At 34.2% G+C, this 16285-nt stretch overlaps 2 protein-coding genes across 2 annotated transcripts; both read left to right on the top strand.

The window, feature by feature from the left end:
* The first annotated feature begins 2708 nt into the window (after nucleotides 1-2708).
* LOC110912720 (J domain-containing protein DDB_G0295729) lies at nucleotides 2709-5973 on the top strand. Its single transcript, XM_022157519.2, has 2 exons — nucleotides 2709-2856; nucleotides 4703-5973. The coding sequence occupies exon 2, from the start codon at nucleotides 4748-4750 to the stop codon at nucleotides 5705-5707; it is 960 nt and encodes a 319-aa protein (XP_022013211.1). The 5' UTR covers nucleotides 2709-2856; nucleotides 4703-4747; the 3' UTR covers nucleotides 5708-5973.
* Nucleotides 5974-9920: 3947 nt separating this feature from the next.
* LOC110912719 (syntaxin-61) lies at nucleotides 9921-13438 on the top strand. The gene is made up of 8 exons (XM_022157518.2): nucleotides 9921-10090; nucleotides 10952-11066; nucleotides 11196-11309; nucleotides 11398-11511; nucleotides 11588-11760; nucleotides 12285-12375; nucleotides 12457-12522; nucleotides 13177-13438. Exons 2-8 carry the CDS (start codon nucleotides 11013-11015, stop codon nucleotides 13285-13287), a joined length of 723 nt encoding a protein of 240 aa, XP_022013210.1. The 5' UTR covers nucleotides 9921-10090; nucleotides 10952-11012; the 3' UTR covers nucleotides 13288-13438.
* The last annotated feature ends 2847 nt before the right edge of the window (nucleotides 13439-16285 follow it).

The following is a 16285-nucleotide window of genomic DNA, read 5'->3' as shown; positions in this document are numbered from 1 at the left end:
TTTGTGTGCGGCCGGAGCTTTCTTCTTATTGTTATTATCAGATGATCCAGGGTTTGTGGAATTATTTTTGTGGAATTATTTTTGACACAAATGATTAAAGTAATGTAACTTGTGATTATTAAACTGGAATTGTTTTTGACCCAAATGATTAAAGTAATGTAACTTGTGATTATTAAGTAAATTAAATGAAATTAATAGGATTCTTATAGGCTGGTGCATTTAAAAGGAATTTTTACATATATCCCCTTATTAAAAGCCCTTATTACATATTTGTCCAATCTTTAAAATCAATTACATATTTCCCCATTTCTTTATGAAATTACCCTTTTACCCTTTTTTCTTAATTTCTTATCTCTTAACTTCAAAATCAATCTAGTCAATACTCTATATGTTGTGATAAAATCTTTAAAATATTTCTTTGAAAAAAAAACGGTCATACCCATTTTATAAAACAAGTGACCTTTTTACATATCTAGTTACTGGTTAAGTTTAAGTTTACATATTTTTTACAACCGACCCATTATACATTTAAATTTTAGTTAACTACACTAACAATTTACGTTAAAATATTGATTATCTAAAATATCTTATATAAAAAACATATTGTTATACAATATACGTTTGTTTTTTTCAAGTCGTAATCAATTTTTCTTTAGCCTAAATCTTAGTTCGATCATCAACATTTTAATTGTTTTGAAGCAGGAGCTAAATTTCCATTTTTTTTGTGTAATGCTATTTCAGAAATCTAATTGTCATGTTTTAAACATTCAAAATAATATTGAAAAAACTGTTTTACAGCAAAAGTAAATTTTTAAACCATGGTCGCATGACTGTTTTCTTTAAAAAAAATAATGCTTAAGAGCTATGACGTATTATATATAAGCAAAACTTTCAATTTTCACATAACAGAGGCAAAAACTTATAAAAAAATAGGCAGGTCTTATAAAAAAATGAATTCATATCATTAGGTTAATATCTTATTTGTAAACAATTATATTACACATTAAATCATAAAATATGTAAGTAATGGTATTAGAAGGGGGAAAAATGTAATAATCATTTAATAAGTTCATTAAGAGTAAAATAGTAATTCAATAGGAGTGATTTTAATAAAATGGGTAAATATGTAATATGTATGGTTTAAAAGGGGGAAATATGTAATTGATTTTATGGGTTGGGTATATATGTAATAAATGATCTTAGGAGGGGGATATATGTAAATGACCTCATTTAAAACAACCATAAATTTTGGTTTTAAAATAGAACATATAACTAAACTTTAGAATATATATATATTGTCATGTTTTAAACATTCAAAATAATATTGAAAAAACTGTTTTACAGCAAAAGTAAATTTTTAAACCATGGTCGCATGACTGTTTTCTTTAAAAAAAAAATAATGCTTAAGAGCTATGACATATTATATATAAGCAAAACTTTCAATTTTCACATAACAGAGGCAGAAGCTTATAAAAAAATAGGCAGGGCTTATAAAAAAATGAATTCATATCATTAGGTTAATATCTTATTTGTAAACGATTATATTACACATTAAATCATAAAATATGTAAGTAATGGTATTAGAAGGGGGGAAAATGTAATAATCATTTAATAAGTTCATTAAGAGTAAAATAGTAATTGAATAGGAGTGATTTTAATAAAATGGGTAAATATGTAATATGTATGGTTTAAAAGGAGGAAATATGTAATTGATTTTATGGGTTGGGTATATATGTAATAAATGATCTTAGGAGAGAGATATATGTAAATGACCTCATTTAAAACAACCATAAATTTTGGTTTTAAAATAGAACATATAACTAAACTTTAGAATATATATAGATAAAATTAAATTTATGCAACCCGTGTATAACACGGGGTTATAAACTAGTAATAATAATAATAATAATAATAATAATAATAATAATAATAATAATAATAATAATAATAATAATAATAATAATAAGAGTAAACTGCCAAAACGGTCCCTAAGTTTTGGTCACTTTTCTCACTTTAGTTCAAAACTCAAATCTTTTAAATTTAGGTCCATGTGTTTTCAAATGTGAGTCCCATTTTGTTTTTAATATTAAATAAATAAATAGACCCTATATTTTTATTATTTTACTATCTTTATAACAGTAAAGTAAAGGTATTTTAGTAATTTCTAATACATTTAACATTAAAACTAACTCTCATCCATGTTAGGGACTATCCTAGTAATAAATAATCAAAACATAGGGATCATACATGTAATTTTATAAAGTTGAGGACTAAAGGTGAAATTTCATAAAACCACAAAGACTCTTTGAACATTTTACTCATTTATTTATTATGGAACTGAGCTTAATCGACGATGTGTACGTGTTGGATGATATGTATGTGTTTTTTATTATTTGATTTATTAAGTTTGATTTATCTCTTTTATTAATCAATTATGTCAGTATGTTAAAAAAAAATAAAAGAATAAATGTCACATAAAATAGTTTACCTGCTTTTCGGTTAATCATATAAGACTAACACATAAAATAAACCTCAATAACTTAACTGAAACAATTTTTTTACGAGTGACCTGATTTGAACACTAATAAAACTTAGTTACGATTTTATAAAATATCCCTTTTAAGAAACGAACTAAATAAAAAGAATCCGATGTGAATGCTCTTACGACACCGTATTCACTTTCTCTAGAACTTTCCTATCTTCTTAACCGTACCCTTATATAAAATCACATACAAAAGAACCAAAAAAAATAACCAACAAAATTTAGGGGTTTTGCTAAAATTAGGGTTTCTTTCATTTGATTACATAAACGTAAACCGAATGCAAGTTCTTCATCCATCACTCCCGTTTGAACTGGTATTCACCATTTATTCATTTAATTCTTCTGACGTATGCAAACATTTTATTCGTAACCCTAGGTTTCCGGCTTCAGTTTCATTATTCGATGTCTAATACTGAATTTCGTTAATAATTTTCTTGTTATCATGATTATGTTGATACTATTGTATTTATCTTCAGTTTCTTGTTATGTTTAGTGGCGGTTTTTGTTAATTTGTGTGTTCTTGGAACCGTTGTTAATCGATTCAGTCGTAAATTTGTATATATTATTGAAATGTACGGATACAATTGCATGTTCTTTGTCTGATCATTGTTTGTTTGTGCACTCATGTGTTTAGAATAGGTATTGTAGTTTTGAAATGATGAGCATGCGGTTAAAAATAAGTTAGATTCTTGATTTTAGTTGTTTGTGATTGTTAAGAAAATATGTAGGTTAGTTAAAGGCCTGTGTTCGGTGAGATATCAGTGGGATATCGGTAATTTTAATATAGCAATTTAACACCAATAATTCAGTGAGATATCAGTGATATATCGGTTATATCGGTCAAATATCGGTGATATATCGGTCAATATCGCCGATAATATCGGTACCGATATTTGACACCGATATTTTACTAAGGGACCGATATGACCGATATAACCGATATATCACCGATATTAACTGCATAGCACTAGACTGAAATGAACCGGTTTGGTTTTGAAAGATTGTCTTTTTTAGTTTGGGGAAAAGACGGTTCAGACTAACTGAACCAAGAACCGTTTTAACATGACCAAATGTAACTGCGGTTTGGTTCTTCGGTTTTGTCTGCGTGTACCTGCTTTAGTTCATCTCGAGGTCTTCTAGTGACCTATAATCCTGTTTTATATGTGTATAACTATATCTTGTTTATGTGCATGTTAAGAGTAATGGACCGTATTTTTCCACCAGTGTTACTTTCACTTAGGGGTTTCAATCATGTCGGTTGGTGGGTTGGCGGGTTAAAATGTGCAACCAGAATCCAACCCATATTATTTTTTGTGTCGATTTCAACCCTAACCCGCACACACATAAACCTGGGTCAACCCGCACAGGACCTGTTTAACCATTTCATTTAAAGGAGTCATACGTGTTGAGCATAGTTGTCAATAGCGGCTATAGCGATTGCTATAGCGCGCTATGTAGCCATGCGACCAAGTGTCGCTATATGGGTCATAGCGACCAATAGCGTATTTAGCGACAGTTAGGTTTTTTTTGGATGTAAATAGCAATTAGATATAGCTATAAAATAGCTGGATTAATAGGTTTTTGTTAAATATACATGTAAAATAGCATATATACAAGGGTATTTTGATGTAATATACATATAAAAAATTTCAAAATTCTTTTTCTAGTGTAATCGCTATTTATAAAATAGCCGTCGCTATTCGCTACGTTGCCTATAGGTCATGACAACTATGATGTTGAGTATAAGTGGATAAGTATGTAATATTAGATATGGTGTGCAAAACCAACATTATCATGAGTAAACATGTAAAACGAAAAACGAAAAAAAAACAAAAATATAAATGTTTCTTATTTTAATACTTAACCGGGTTAACGGGTCAACCCTTTTTATGTGGATCAACCAGAACCCGACCTGTTTTTAATGCGTGTCAACCCGACCCCGACCCGTTATTAAAACGGGTCGTGTTAGTCGACCCAAATCTTTTTTTTTTCGTGTCGGGTTTTAGGCCATGTCAAGAACCGGCGCCCCTATTTTCACCCACATTGACATGATGATTGTATTTGCTGACTTGTATATTCTTGATTCATGATTTTTTTCTGTTTTTTTTAGTTTTTTTTTGTTTTTTTGATCATCATTTGCTTGTGTTGGAAATTGGTCAGTTTCATGATAATCAGAACAGATATTGAGCATCAGCACTAAATCTCATGGAGTGCAATAAAGATGAAGCCGTTAGAGCGAAAATAATCGCAGAGAAAAAGTTGGAAGATAAAGATTACACTGGTGCAAAAAAGTTCACTTTGAAATCGCAAACCCTGTATCCCGGACTCGATGGTATATCTCAGATGTTAATCACTCTTAACGTATACATCGCATCTGAAAAGAAGGTGAACGGCGAGTCAGATTGGTACGGAGTACTTGACGCAAAACCGTCTGATGATGATGAGACTATTAGAAAACAGTATAGGAAGATGGTGCTTATGCTTCATCCTGATAAAAACAAGTCAGCTGGTGCAGATGGTGCGTTTAAGATACTTTCGGAAGCGTGGAATTTGTTGTCTGATAGCTCCAAAAGATCGGCTTATAACCAGAGACGAAAAATCGTACCAAACATTTCGTTTCAAAACGTGCGTCCATCACCATCGTCACCTTCCTTTGTCAATGTAGTTCATAGAGCAACTTCAAAGCCACAGGCCCGACCCAAAGCTAAACCGAAAGCCCAACCCAAACCAAAAGCCCAAGCCCAAACTCCACCTCCACCTCCTCCTCGGGCTCCGGCTCCGGCTGCAGGTCCAGTTTCGAGCGGGAAGGATACCTTTTGGACGGTTTGTCGTGGATGCGTGATGCATTACGAATACTATAAGGTGTATCTGAATGAAACCATTCTCTGTCCCAGTTGTAACAAGCCATTTCATGCAGTAGAGACAGTATCACCCGTTAACGTGCCTAACGTGCCTAAGCCAGGTGGCTTAGGCAATAAAACTAACGTGCCTAAGCCAGGTGGCTTAGGCAATAAAACTAATGTCCGCCCGTTGAGACCAGAGGTGCAGTTTGGCATGCCCCCGTCTGGTGCATCGAAAGCTGCAAATTTTGGTGAGAAGGTTAACATGAACAGAAAGTGCGAAGAGTTTAACGCTCAGCGGCTCGCAAAAAGGCATAAATACTAAGATGGTGGTCGGTAGTCGTATGATGTAAAGGTCGCAGCCCCGTATCAAAGATCTGGCAGGAATTGACGAGTGTGGTGCGCTTGCAATCGTGTTCTTGATTTTGACGTTCACGGATTTTTAACGTGGATCTTACTGAAATGTTTCCACGGTTTATCATCTACAGCGTGTAGGTTTTTGTTAGACGGAGGCTTAATTTTTGTAAAGAAATTAGTGCTTTTTGGTGCAAAAGATGATGCTATGATAACCTTAGTTTCTAGCATGGTTAATTTCTATGTTAGTGGTGGTTATGATGAAGATAAAGGGTGGTTTTGAAAATTTGAAATAACCTGAGAGAATAAGTAAAAAATATATGATACAAATGCTTACACACGTGTATAACTGGATGTGTTTGGGTGTGGTCCTACAATTCTACGACTACAAATAGATAGTCACTTGTTATTAGGGGTGTAAACGAGTCGAGCGGAGCACGAGTCCGACTAGGTTCGAGCTCTGCTCGTTATGTTTTTATGAGGCTCGAGCTCCGCTCGGTTCGAGCCTACTTCTCTGAGATCGAGCTCGGTTCGCGAGTAAAACCCAAAGCTCGAGCTCGGCTCGAGCTATTTCGAGAACAATCTCAAATAAGCTAAAAGCTTGGCTCGAGCTCGTTTCAACATCGATTAAGCGAGCCAAAGCTCGGCTCGAGCTCGGCTCACCAATGTTATCCTCATTATTATTATATTATATATATATATATATATATATATATATATATATATAGAGAGAGAGAGAGAGAGAGAGATAGAAAGTATAATGTACATCAGGGCTTAACCTACATTAACATACATGACAAAAAATATAACGTGCGTTATTATCATAGAACGTGCGTGATTATAGTTCCATGTGTGATTATGTGGTCCCATGTGTGATTATAACTCTGATCCAACGGTTACCATTGTCTCCTACGTGATGTATGATAAGGCTTTTTGTATGTTAACCTTACTCTATATATATATATATAAAACTAAAATTTTGTTTAGGCTCGTTTGGGCTCGCGAGCCTAAACGAGCTTTAGATTTCAGGCTCGAGCTCGGGCTCGATAACTAAACGAGCTCTATTTCAGGCTCGGGCTCGTTAAGGCTGGACTCGTCCGAGCTTTTAACCGAGCCGATCACGAGTAGCTCTCGAGCCTCCGGGCTTGTTTACACCCCTACTTGTTAGTAATTAGCGAAGTGCTTGAATCCTAGTGGTGTCAATGAGCTGGGTAAAGATATTTTCTTTCAAGTGACATGTTGATATAAATCTAGGTTCACACGGTTAATGTCCCCTAAGGGGTATTTTCTGCCACATCAACGTTATAACATCCCTTAAAAATTTGTGTAATGGTTAACCCTCTTAATGCCCTCATTCCATCATTACTTTTTAATTTTGTTATCCTCATTGGACATTATATTATTAGAAATGTTCATTCCTCTTCATGTCCATATAAAGCCCACGGGGATGGTGTTGGTGGCATTATCAAGTCACTTTACGCCTCTATAATACCCATTACTTATGGTCTAGGAGTAAGAGTATGTATGGGTGGGTATGTTAGTCATTCATAAAAAACAGTCATTAATTTCATCATCAGTGACATTTATGTTAGAGCATTTACAATGTGGCTTTCCATGGCTAAGCCATCGTGATGTTCCTGACGGACCAATTAAGACGCACCCCTCTTCCTCATCCCCTTCCCTTTCACATTCACTCACGAACGTGTCTGTCGAAACAATTGTCCCTCCACATCTAGCTCATCAAACCGTCACATGCCTCCTCCTCTCCTTCCTCGCAGCTCCTCGTATGCTCATAGATGACAATTAGAGATGCTCTTACCTAAATGTTAGACGACGGTTAGAGATGCTCTTATCTAAATGTTAAACTGATACATAAAAGGTTATTCTATACAAAACCACGTCTAAGCAGAGAATTGTAAAAATTGCATATATAGTATTTTAACTACAATACATAAGATAGTTAAGAAAACGTATAATCTACTCCGTTTTTTTTCCGGATTATATTTCGCCACCACTACATCGAATTATTTATACTTTTATGGTACTTATATTTGTACTCTTTATCGTAATTTTCTCTTCTTATATTCAATCCTTTCATATAATAATATAAAAATAATCTAATACTAATAAATAATAATATAAAAAAAATAATCTAATACTAGTAAAACATTAAGTTAGTGTCACATGACATTCTTTCCTTAAAATTTATCTTAATGTCATGTGGCATTCTCTCCTTTTTAATTATTATTATTATTATTATTTATTTATTTATCTATACACAACAACAAATATATACGTATTGTTATTATATCATATTAATATACCTAATTTATTAATCTTTACATAACTATATATAAATATGTAATGCATAAAAATATTTATCTTATATTATTGTGGTATTTTATTTATTTATTTTTATTTTCATATCTAACATAAAGTTTATATTTTTTAATCATTGCAGATCATACCAAATTAGGCTATATACTTGTAGACCTATATTGTTTAATCTAACCTAATAATTTGTTTTCGAATAACTACACATAGGTATCTCTTAACTGAGAAATATTATTATTTTATTAATAATATATTAGATTAATATCCAATTTCTATAATTAATATATAACACATGTGGTGTCTGATACAAAAAATACTTTATTGCGAATATAACTTTGTATTCAATGAATTTTATACCGCCACACCGATAAATCTATAAAAACGAATATGATATATAGTTTAAATCTAAATTATATTTTATATACTTTAGATTATATATTAATTTAATACCAACAATGATTAAGTTAAATATTATTATTGTAGGTGGGTTTTATTTGGATTAAAAAACATTGAATTAAATAATTAAAAAGACAAAAATGCCCCTCATTCAACTAACTTTTTTGATGACGTTAATGGGCCGGATGAAAATGACGGAAAAAAATGCATACCTTAGGGACATATGAGAAAAGCTGTTATTGCTATTGTTATTATTATTTATTTGTAAATATTATATTATTAGAATTATGAATTATTATTATTTAAGTCACTAGGTTATAGTCTCGTATGTTACACGAGTTTACGTAAGATATTGTCTTTATTCAACCCGTATAATACGCGAGTTTTTATCCTAGTAAACTATATAAAATAGCGATAGTGATAGGAGATTAAGTCTTAGGGCTGTAAACGAACCGAACGAACACGAACAAAGCCATGTTCATGTTCGGTAGTTAAGGAAATTAACATGTTCGCGAACTGTTCACGAACGCGTTCCGAATATAAGTTTATGTTCGTGTTCGTTCGTTAAGGAAATTAAGTTGTTCATGAACACAAACGAACACAAGCAAATAAAAACGAACATTTAGCTTGAAAATAAAAAATAAACACATTGTTATCTTTAAACATTGGATATAAGTAGTTAAATATAACCATCAAATGATACATTAAAACACCCATGACATTATAGCCTAGTGGTATCTTGGGGTGGGATAAGACTTATGACCATTAGGTCATGGGTTCGATTCCCACAAAGGGGGTTTTCCCAGATTTATTAGGTTTCCTCCTAACTTAGTGTAGAGCCTAGTGGAGATGGATATGATCGGGTGGTTCTGCTCGTGACACGATGATACTCCAGTGGTCCGTCAGTGATCCAAATTTGCCGTTCAAAAAAAAAAAATGATACATCAAAACACAAGAAATCTTCTACAACCACCAAACGATGAACCAAGTTTAACTAACTTAGACATAATTATCAAAAGTTTAAATAACTTAGACATAATTATCCCAAAATAATGTCTAAGAATGTCCAAAGTTTAGCTAACAAGTTTTCAATATGTTTAGATATGTCCAAAGTTTAGCTAACTTTGAAAAAATAGGGTTTGAAGTTTTCAATATGTTTAAATAAAATGTTTCTTATTTATTATTTTTTAATATAATCAAAGGAAGACGAACGAACGTAACCAAACATACTACCGAACATTCGCGAACGCAATCGAACGAATGAGACCTGTGTTCGTGTTCGTTTGCTAAGCTAACCAAACATAATTTTTTGTTCGTGTCCGTTTGTTAAGCTAATCGAACGAACATAAACAAACTTCCCGCCGAACGGTTCACGAACGGTTTGCTAAACGTTCGGTTCGTTTACAACCCTATTAAGTATAGATGTAGGGCGAATATTAACAATGTATTATAGTTCAGGGGTGGTGCATCCGCATTATCTCTTTCTCTAATCTATTCCATAAACACCACGACGAAACACACACACAGGTCGGTCCTTCGACGTGTCGTCAATCTGCAGCAGTTAGTTGATGTGCGATTTAGGGTTCATAATCATAAATCGGACATAAATCATCACATAGATCTGGTGAGTTCACTATAACACTCACAAAATCTTATTCATTTTCTCCCTTTAATTCACATCCCCTTGATTTTAATTAGGTTATCGTTTCCTTCAATTAACTTTAATTAATTTACAATTCAGTCCTATTTAATTGATTTCTCTTTTCATGAAATCGATGCTACTTGTAATGATCTGATTGCGTAGGTCAGTTAATTAGGTTAAAACCTGAAGATACGAGTACTGTGATATAGGATCATGCTAGTTTGATTTGTTTCTGTTGTAGTGTAGTGGAATATTGTAGCAGATAGTTGCAATCTAAAGTCGAAATGTCGAAACAGTCATATACACTAGGGCTAGTATAGAACCGATTTTAAGTAGAGAACTATGCAGTTAGTATCGGTTATATCGGTCCTCTAGTAAAATTTCGGTACCGATAATACCGGCGATATTGACCGATATAACAGATATATCACCGATATGTGACCGATATAACCGATATCACTGAATTATTAGTGTTAAATTGCTATATATATAATTCTGCATGATACTAAAATTACCGATATCCCACCGAGATAACCTATATCTCAAATATTGATCCTTGACCGATATCCGATATTTTACCGCATTAACTGCATAGGTAGAGATTAGAGAACGACTATAACCGTGATAAGAACTCGTGCATAGAGCTAATTACATGCAGTTGATAGGGAAAGAATGGCGGTTATACGGTTCTTGTATATCGCATTTGAAGCAGTACACGTATTCAAGTTCTCTACTTATAACTGGTCATTGCCGATTGATCTCTAATATTAGCGTGCATCATTTACAAATATATCTACACACACATGTGCAATTAATTGTTGGAATATCTCATTCTTGTTTTAGATCTAAGAGGTGATCATATCCTTGTGAAAAAGTAAATTTGCTACCTCATTGTACGATCAAAATGTCTTCCGCTCAAGATCCATTTTATATTGTGAAGGAAGAAATTCAAGAATCTGTAAGTCAGCTTTCAAAGCTTCATATTATTTCATATATTATTGAACAAATCATCTAGTGCTTTGTAATTATAGCTCCTTTATTTGTTTGATTTGAATGGAGACATTGATGAGCATATTTTGTTTCTCAGATCGACACGTTACAGGGTACGTTTCACCAATGGGAACACATCCCTGTAGCAAGCGCGGAGCAAACCCGACTTACAAAAGAACTACTTTCCAGTTGTGAGAGCATTGAATGGCAGGTACGCATCGGAAACATGATCAAGTGAATCAATCCAATTTATTGTTTTACGTGCTCGGGTTCTGAAAAGCTATTTTACTGATAGGAAGGTGGAAGAACTTGAAAAGGCTATTTCCGTAGCATCTAGAGACCCCGCTTTATATGGAATCAATCAAGCAGAGCTTGATAGAAGGACTAAATGGACAAGAACTGCTCGAACTCAAGTAAAACATGCTTAATTTCCAATTTCCAGTTCTCGTTTTTTTTTGGTTTATTGTTAATGCAACCGTGTTGATCCAGGTCGGAAACGTTAAGAAATCAGTGACCGGAAGTGGCTATTCTACGTCGCGTGGAATGCGTGAAGAACTAATGAGGCTGCCAAACACACGTCACCAAGATCAGGCTAGTCATTATGTTGAAGACAATGATGATTTTATTACTTCAGAATCCGACCGTCAGATGCTTCTCATCAGGTAACATTAATTTTAACTTTTTTTTAGAGTAAAATGCCAATTTCGTCCTTGAGGTTTGACCACTTTTGTGACTTTCGTCCAAATGTTTGTTTTTCCGCATCTAGATCCAAAAGGTTTGAAATCTTGTCATTTTCATCCAACTCGTTAACTCCATCCATTTTTCTCCGTTAAATGAGGGGCATTTCTGTCTTTTAGACGTTTTTTTTATTAAAATAAAAAAATAAAGATCCATCTCTGTTGACTTTCTCCCCACCCAAACCCTTTAATCATCACAAAAAATGTCTAAAAAGATTAAAATGCCCCTGACTTAACGTTAAAAATGGATGGATTAACAAGTTGGATGAAAATGGCAATATTTTAAACCTTTTGGATCCAGATGCGGCAAAATAAACCTTTAAACAAAAGTCGCAAAAGTAGCCAAACCTCAGGGACAAAAATGGCATTTTACCTTATTTTTTTAAAATTTCTATACATGTAGGATTTTTTTTTATTAGAAAACCAATGCGTATAATTGCTTTGTTTAGGCAACAAGACGAAGAGTTGGATGAGCTGAGTGCAAGTGTGGAACGTATTGGATCTGTCGGGCTCACGATACACGACGAACTCCACACACAGGTACCGCCTTATTCACCAAAACTCGTTCCGGTTAAAGTTTGTTACAATTCACATGCGTAACAAGTTGTGATAATACTGCAGGAGAAACTTATAGATGAATTGGGCTCGGAGATGGACAGTACAACCAACCGTCTTGATTTTGTCCAGGTTAGTTCCATCTCACGTTGAGGTGCACAAAAAAACCGGACCCGAGCAAAAAACCCGGGACCCGGTAAATTTTGTCGGGTATTTTATATCCGTAACCGAACCTGACCCTACCCGTAGGGTATGTATGTATAGGGTATACATTTTGAGCTCAATACCCGTACCCGAAAGTGTACCCATTTTATACCTGAAAATACCCGGAACCGGTTATACCCTATACCCAAATCCGGTTATATCCTATACTAAATAACCGGTTTTTTTAATACCCGATAAAATTATTCTCACATGCGGCTATTTTAGCTTTCCAGCCGATTATACTCTTTAACGGATTAAAGTGGGTAAAATAAGAAAAAAAAAAAAAAATAAGTGAACAGAAATCAGGTACAACTGGTCAAAAGACCCAACATGTATTTTGAATGCATACAACATACTAAATTTTTTTAATAAAAAATAGTTAAATTTGAAATAACATGTTTTCTGTAGGGAAGTGTGTTATACAAATTATTTATGAAAAATAAAAATTATTTTAATACAAAAGTGTTCCAAGATGACCTTGAATGCTTAAACCCATACCAAAAAGTTACACATTTTGTCTGGATCCACTCATAATATTCAACGATAACATTAAACGTTAATCATGAATTCAAATTATTGCAGAAAAAGGTGGCGGTGGTTATGAAGAAGGTTAGCGCGAAAGGCCAAATGATGATGATCTTGTTCTTGATCGTTCTGTTTATCATATTGTTTGTGTTGGTTTTCTTCACCTAGGTCTACTGAGGTTAATATTCGTTTGTGCATGAGCTTTGTCATATGGATTTGGGTTTTAAAATAAACACACTGTTATAGTACGGAGCAAATTTTGAAACCAGGACTTATGTATATTGTATAGTAATACTAGATTATATACCCGTGAACTTCACAGGTTGTGTTGAAAAATTTTCAATACATATCAAGCCAAACGTCAGGGAAACGGGAAACCGTATACTTGAGGTATGTATAACATCAGAGACATGCAAAAAGCTTGCATATCAAGTAAGACGGGTGATACATTTGGACAATAAACGAGGACTTGAGGTAAACGAGTCAGCTGAGCCCGAGCTCGTGGGTTGTTCTATGATGTTTACAACCTTGCTCCATGCTTAGGAACATGAGTGAGTAGCTCGGCTGACTCCTGCCCGGGAAGACGAGAGATATGGCATAGCGACACCACTGAGACCACTTCATAGGTCTCCCGCTAACGACGTCCAATTCTAGCCATGCAAATTTTTATAGCAACATTTGGTGTCATATGAACTGCAACAATCATGCTCCAACTGAACATCTGGCTTGGTTCCTTCGTTGCGTAATCATTTGGTTTGGGTAGTCGGTTCTCGAACCCATAACCAACGGGGTTTGTTGCCACCACTTCTGTATGCGCTAGTGGTGCACAAATCGGGTTTTCTAAATACCCGGTTCCGGGTATGGAACCGGGTTCGGGTACGATCGGGTTCTACAAAATCGGGTATTGACAATACCCGGGTCGGGTCCGGGTCCGGGTCCGGGTTTTATATAAAAAATGCATACCCTATATACCCGGTTTCGCGTCGGGTTTTCTAATACCCGAGTATTATAATACCCTATTTTCGGGTTCGGGTATGGATCGGGTTGGGTTCAGGTTTGGTTTAGGTATGCCTTGGGTATTCATTTTTTTGAATAAATCATAAAAATATAAAATGCAAAACCTTTTTATCTCATAAAACATAGAAATACATGACACCTAAATAATCATTGAAGCGGATTGAATAAGATGATGAACATAGATAGCTTCGAATAACTTGATCGTCTTCGTTTATTGTTCGTCATCAAAGACCCCTTTTATAGGGTATAGAGATACAATGTAAACCAAACAAATGATCATAATACACTTTCTAACGGCTATATAGCCGTTACCAAGGTACAAAACTCGAAAAAACACAAAAAAACGAAAAAACCTGAACAGGGTATTGGGAAACCCGGACCGGGTATTGAAAAAACCCGGTTCCGGGTTCGGGTTGAAACCTGGTACTCGTAAAACCCGGGTTGAAAACGGGTATAAAAAACCCGGTTCCGGGTTCGGGTTTTATAACAGAAATGCATACCCAACCCCTACTCTATGGGTAGGGTCGGGTTCGGGTTCGGGTATAAAAAACCCGGGTTTTGTAATACCCGGTTCCGAGTTTTATTTTCAGGTCCGGGTTCGGGTTTTTTGTGCACCACTAGTATGCGCTCCAATTCGTTAATGCATAACCGCTTCTTCATCTTAAATGCACTTTTGCTATGTGTGATTCTACATGGAAAACAATTATATTGTAAGATACATACTTGTACTTTCCTAATGAAAATACTTAACACGTGTATTTTTTTTCATAAAAATATATTTAGAGTTGGAAATACAATGTATTGTTCTTTCTAGTTTTCAGTACATCTTTTTCAGGATGAGGAAAGAAAAGTTGTGGCTTATTGTTACATGTAAATATATAATAAGAAAATAACTCATAATTGTAGGTATGACTGTTGAGACGAGTATGACATTAGATGATAAGATAATCTATACAAACCTGCTTTGTTGAACCATACCAAAACATAATTGGCTAAACTTTTACTTTATATTTTCAATATCTTTGGTTGATAAAATTATGCAAAAAATAGAATAATTAATAAGTGTTATAAACCAGACATTTTAGGCCCAACCCGTTACTTATGGGCTTTAGGGTTTATAGTTATGTTCATCTTTATATATTGTATTGTTGAATAGAATGATGATATAGAATTCAGTTTATCTCTATTTCTCCTTGGTTTTTATCACGTTATCAACACCTTGACTCTCCACTGGGATTTCTAGCAATCTTCAACCAGACGGATTCAACAGGAATTTATTGTTCATCGCATCCTGAAATATGCATGCTAGCTCCAGTAGAGCTATTATTGGTGATGAATGTCTGGTAGATAGCGGTAGTACTAACACTATTCTCAAAGATATGAAATTTTTCTCTGAGTTGTCTCCGGCAGAGACACTGATTAGTACTATATCTGGTGTAAGTAACCTTATCGAAGGCTCCGGCAGAGCACACATAACATTATATTCGGGTACCAAATTAACTATTGATAATGCATTATCTTCTAGTAAATCCAGAAGAAATTTACTTAGCTTTAAAGATATTCGAAAAAATGGTTACCACCTAAAAACAATATCTGAAAATAATATTGAATATCTTCAAATTAATTCAAACAAAAATGGCCAAGAAACAATTGTTGAACAATTAGAAGCCTTATCCTCTGGATTATATTGTACTAATATCAATCCTATCGAATCATACATGGTGAGTAACCAAAAGCTGTTAGATAAAGACACATTCAATATATGGCATGACCGTGTAGGTCACCCTGGTAGCATAATGATGAGACGAATAATCAAAAGTGCAACCGGGCACCCTCTCAAAAACTTAAAAGTTTTGCTACCGCGAGACTTATCATGTGCAGCATGCTCTCTGGGCAAACTTATAACTCGGCCCTCACAAACTAAATTGGTACATGAAACCCCATCATTTTTAGAAAGAATCCAAGGGGATATTTGTGTATTCATACTCCGTGTGGACCATTCCGCTATTTTTTTGGTCTCAATAGATGCATCCTCAAGGTGGTCACATGTGAGCCTTTTAGCTCCTCGAAATGTAGCATTTGCCCGACTTTTAGCTCAAATCATACAATTGAGAACCAATTTCCCCGATAATCAAATTAAAAACATCCG

The sequence above is a fragment of the Helianthus annuus genome, chromosome 15 (genome assembly GCF_002127325.2).
Source record: "Helianthus annuus cultivar XRQ/B chromosome 15, HanXRQr2.0-SUNRISE, whole genome shotgun sequence".
NCBI classification, from domain to species: domain Eukaryota; kingdom Viridiplantae; phylum Streptophyta; class Magnoliopsida; order Asterales; family Asteraceae; genus Helianthus; species Helianthus annuus.
This window is presented reverse-complemented; position numbering and strand designations above follow the sequence as displayed.

Coding starts and splice junctions, on each gene's coding strand:
- LOC110912720 (XM_022157519.2), top strand. CDS start 4,748: ATGGAGTGCAATAAAGATGAAGCCGTTAGAGCGAAAATAATCGCAGAG.
- LOC110912719 (XM_022157518.2), top strand. CDS start 11,013: ATGTCTTCCGCTCAAGATCCATTTTATATTGTGAAGGAAGAAATTCAA. Junction 11,067..11,195: donor AGGAAGAAATTCAAGAATCT/GTAAGTCAGCTT, acceptor TTTGTTTCTCAG/ATCGACACGTTACAGGGTAC. Junction 11,512..11,587: donor CAAGAACTGCTCGAACTCAA/GTAAAACATGCT, acceptor GTGTTGATCCAG/GTCGGAAACGTTAAGAAATC.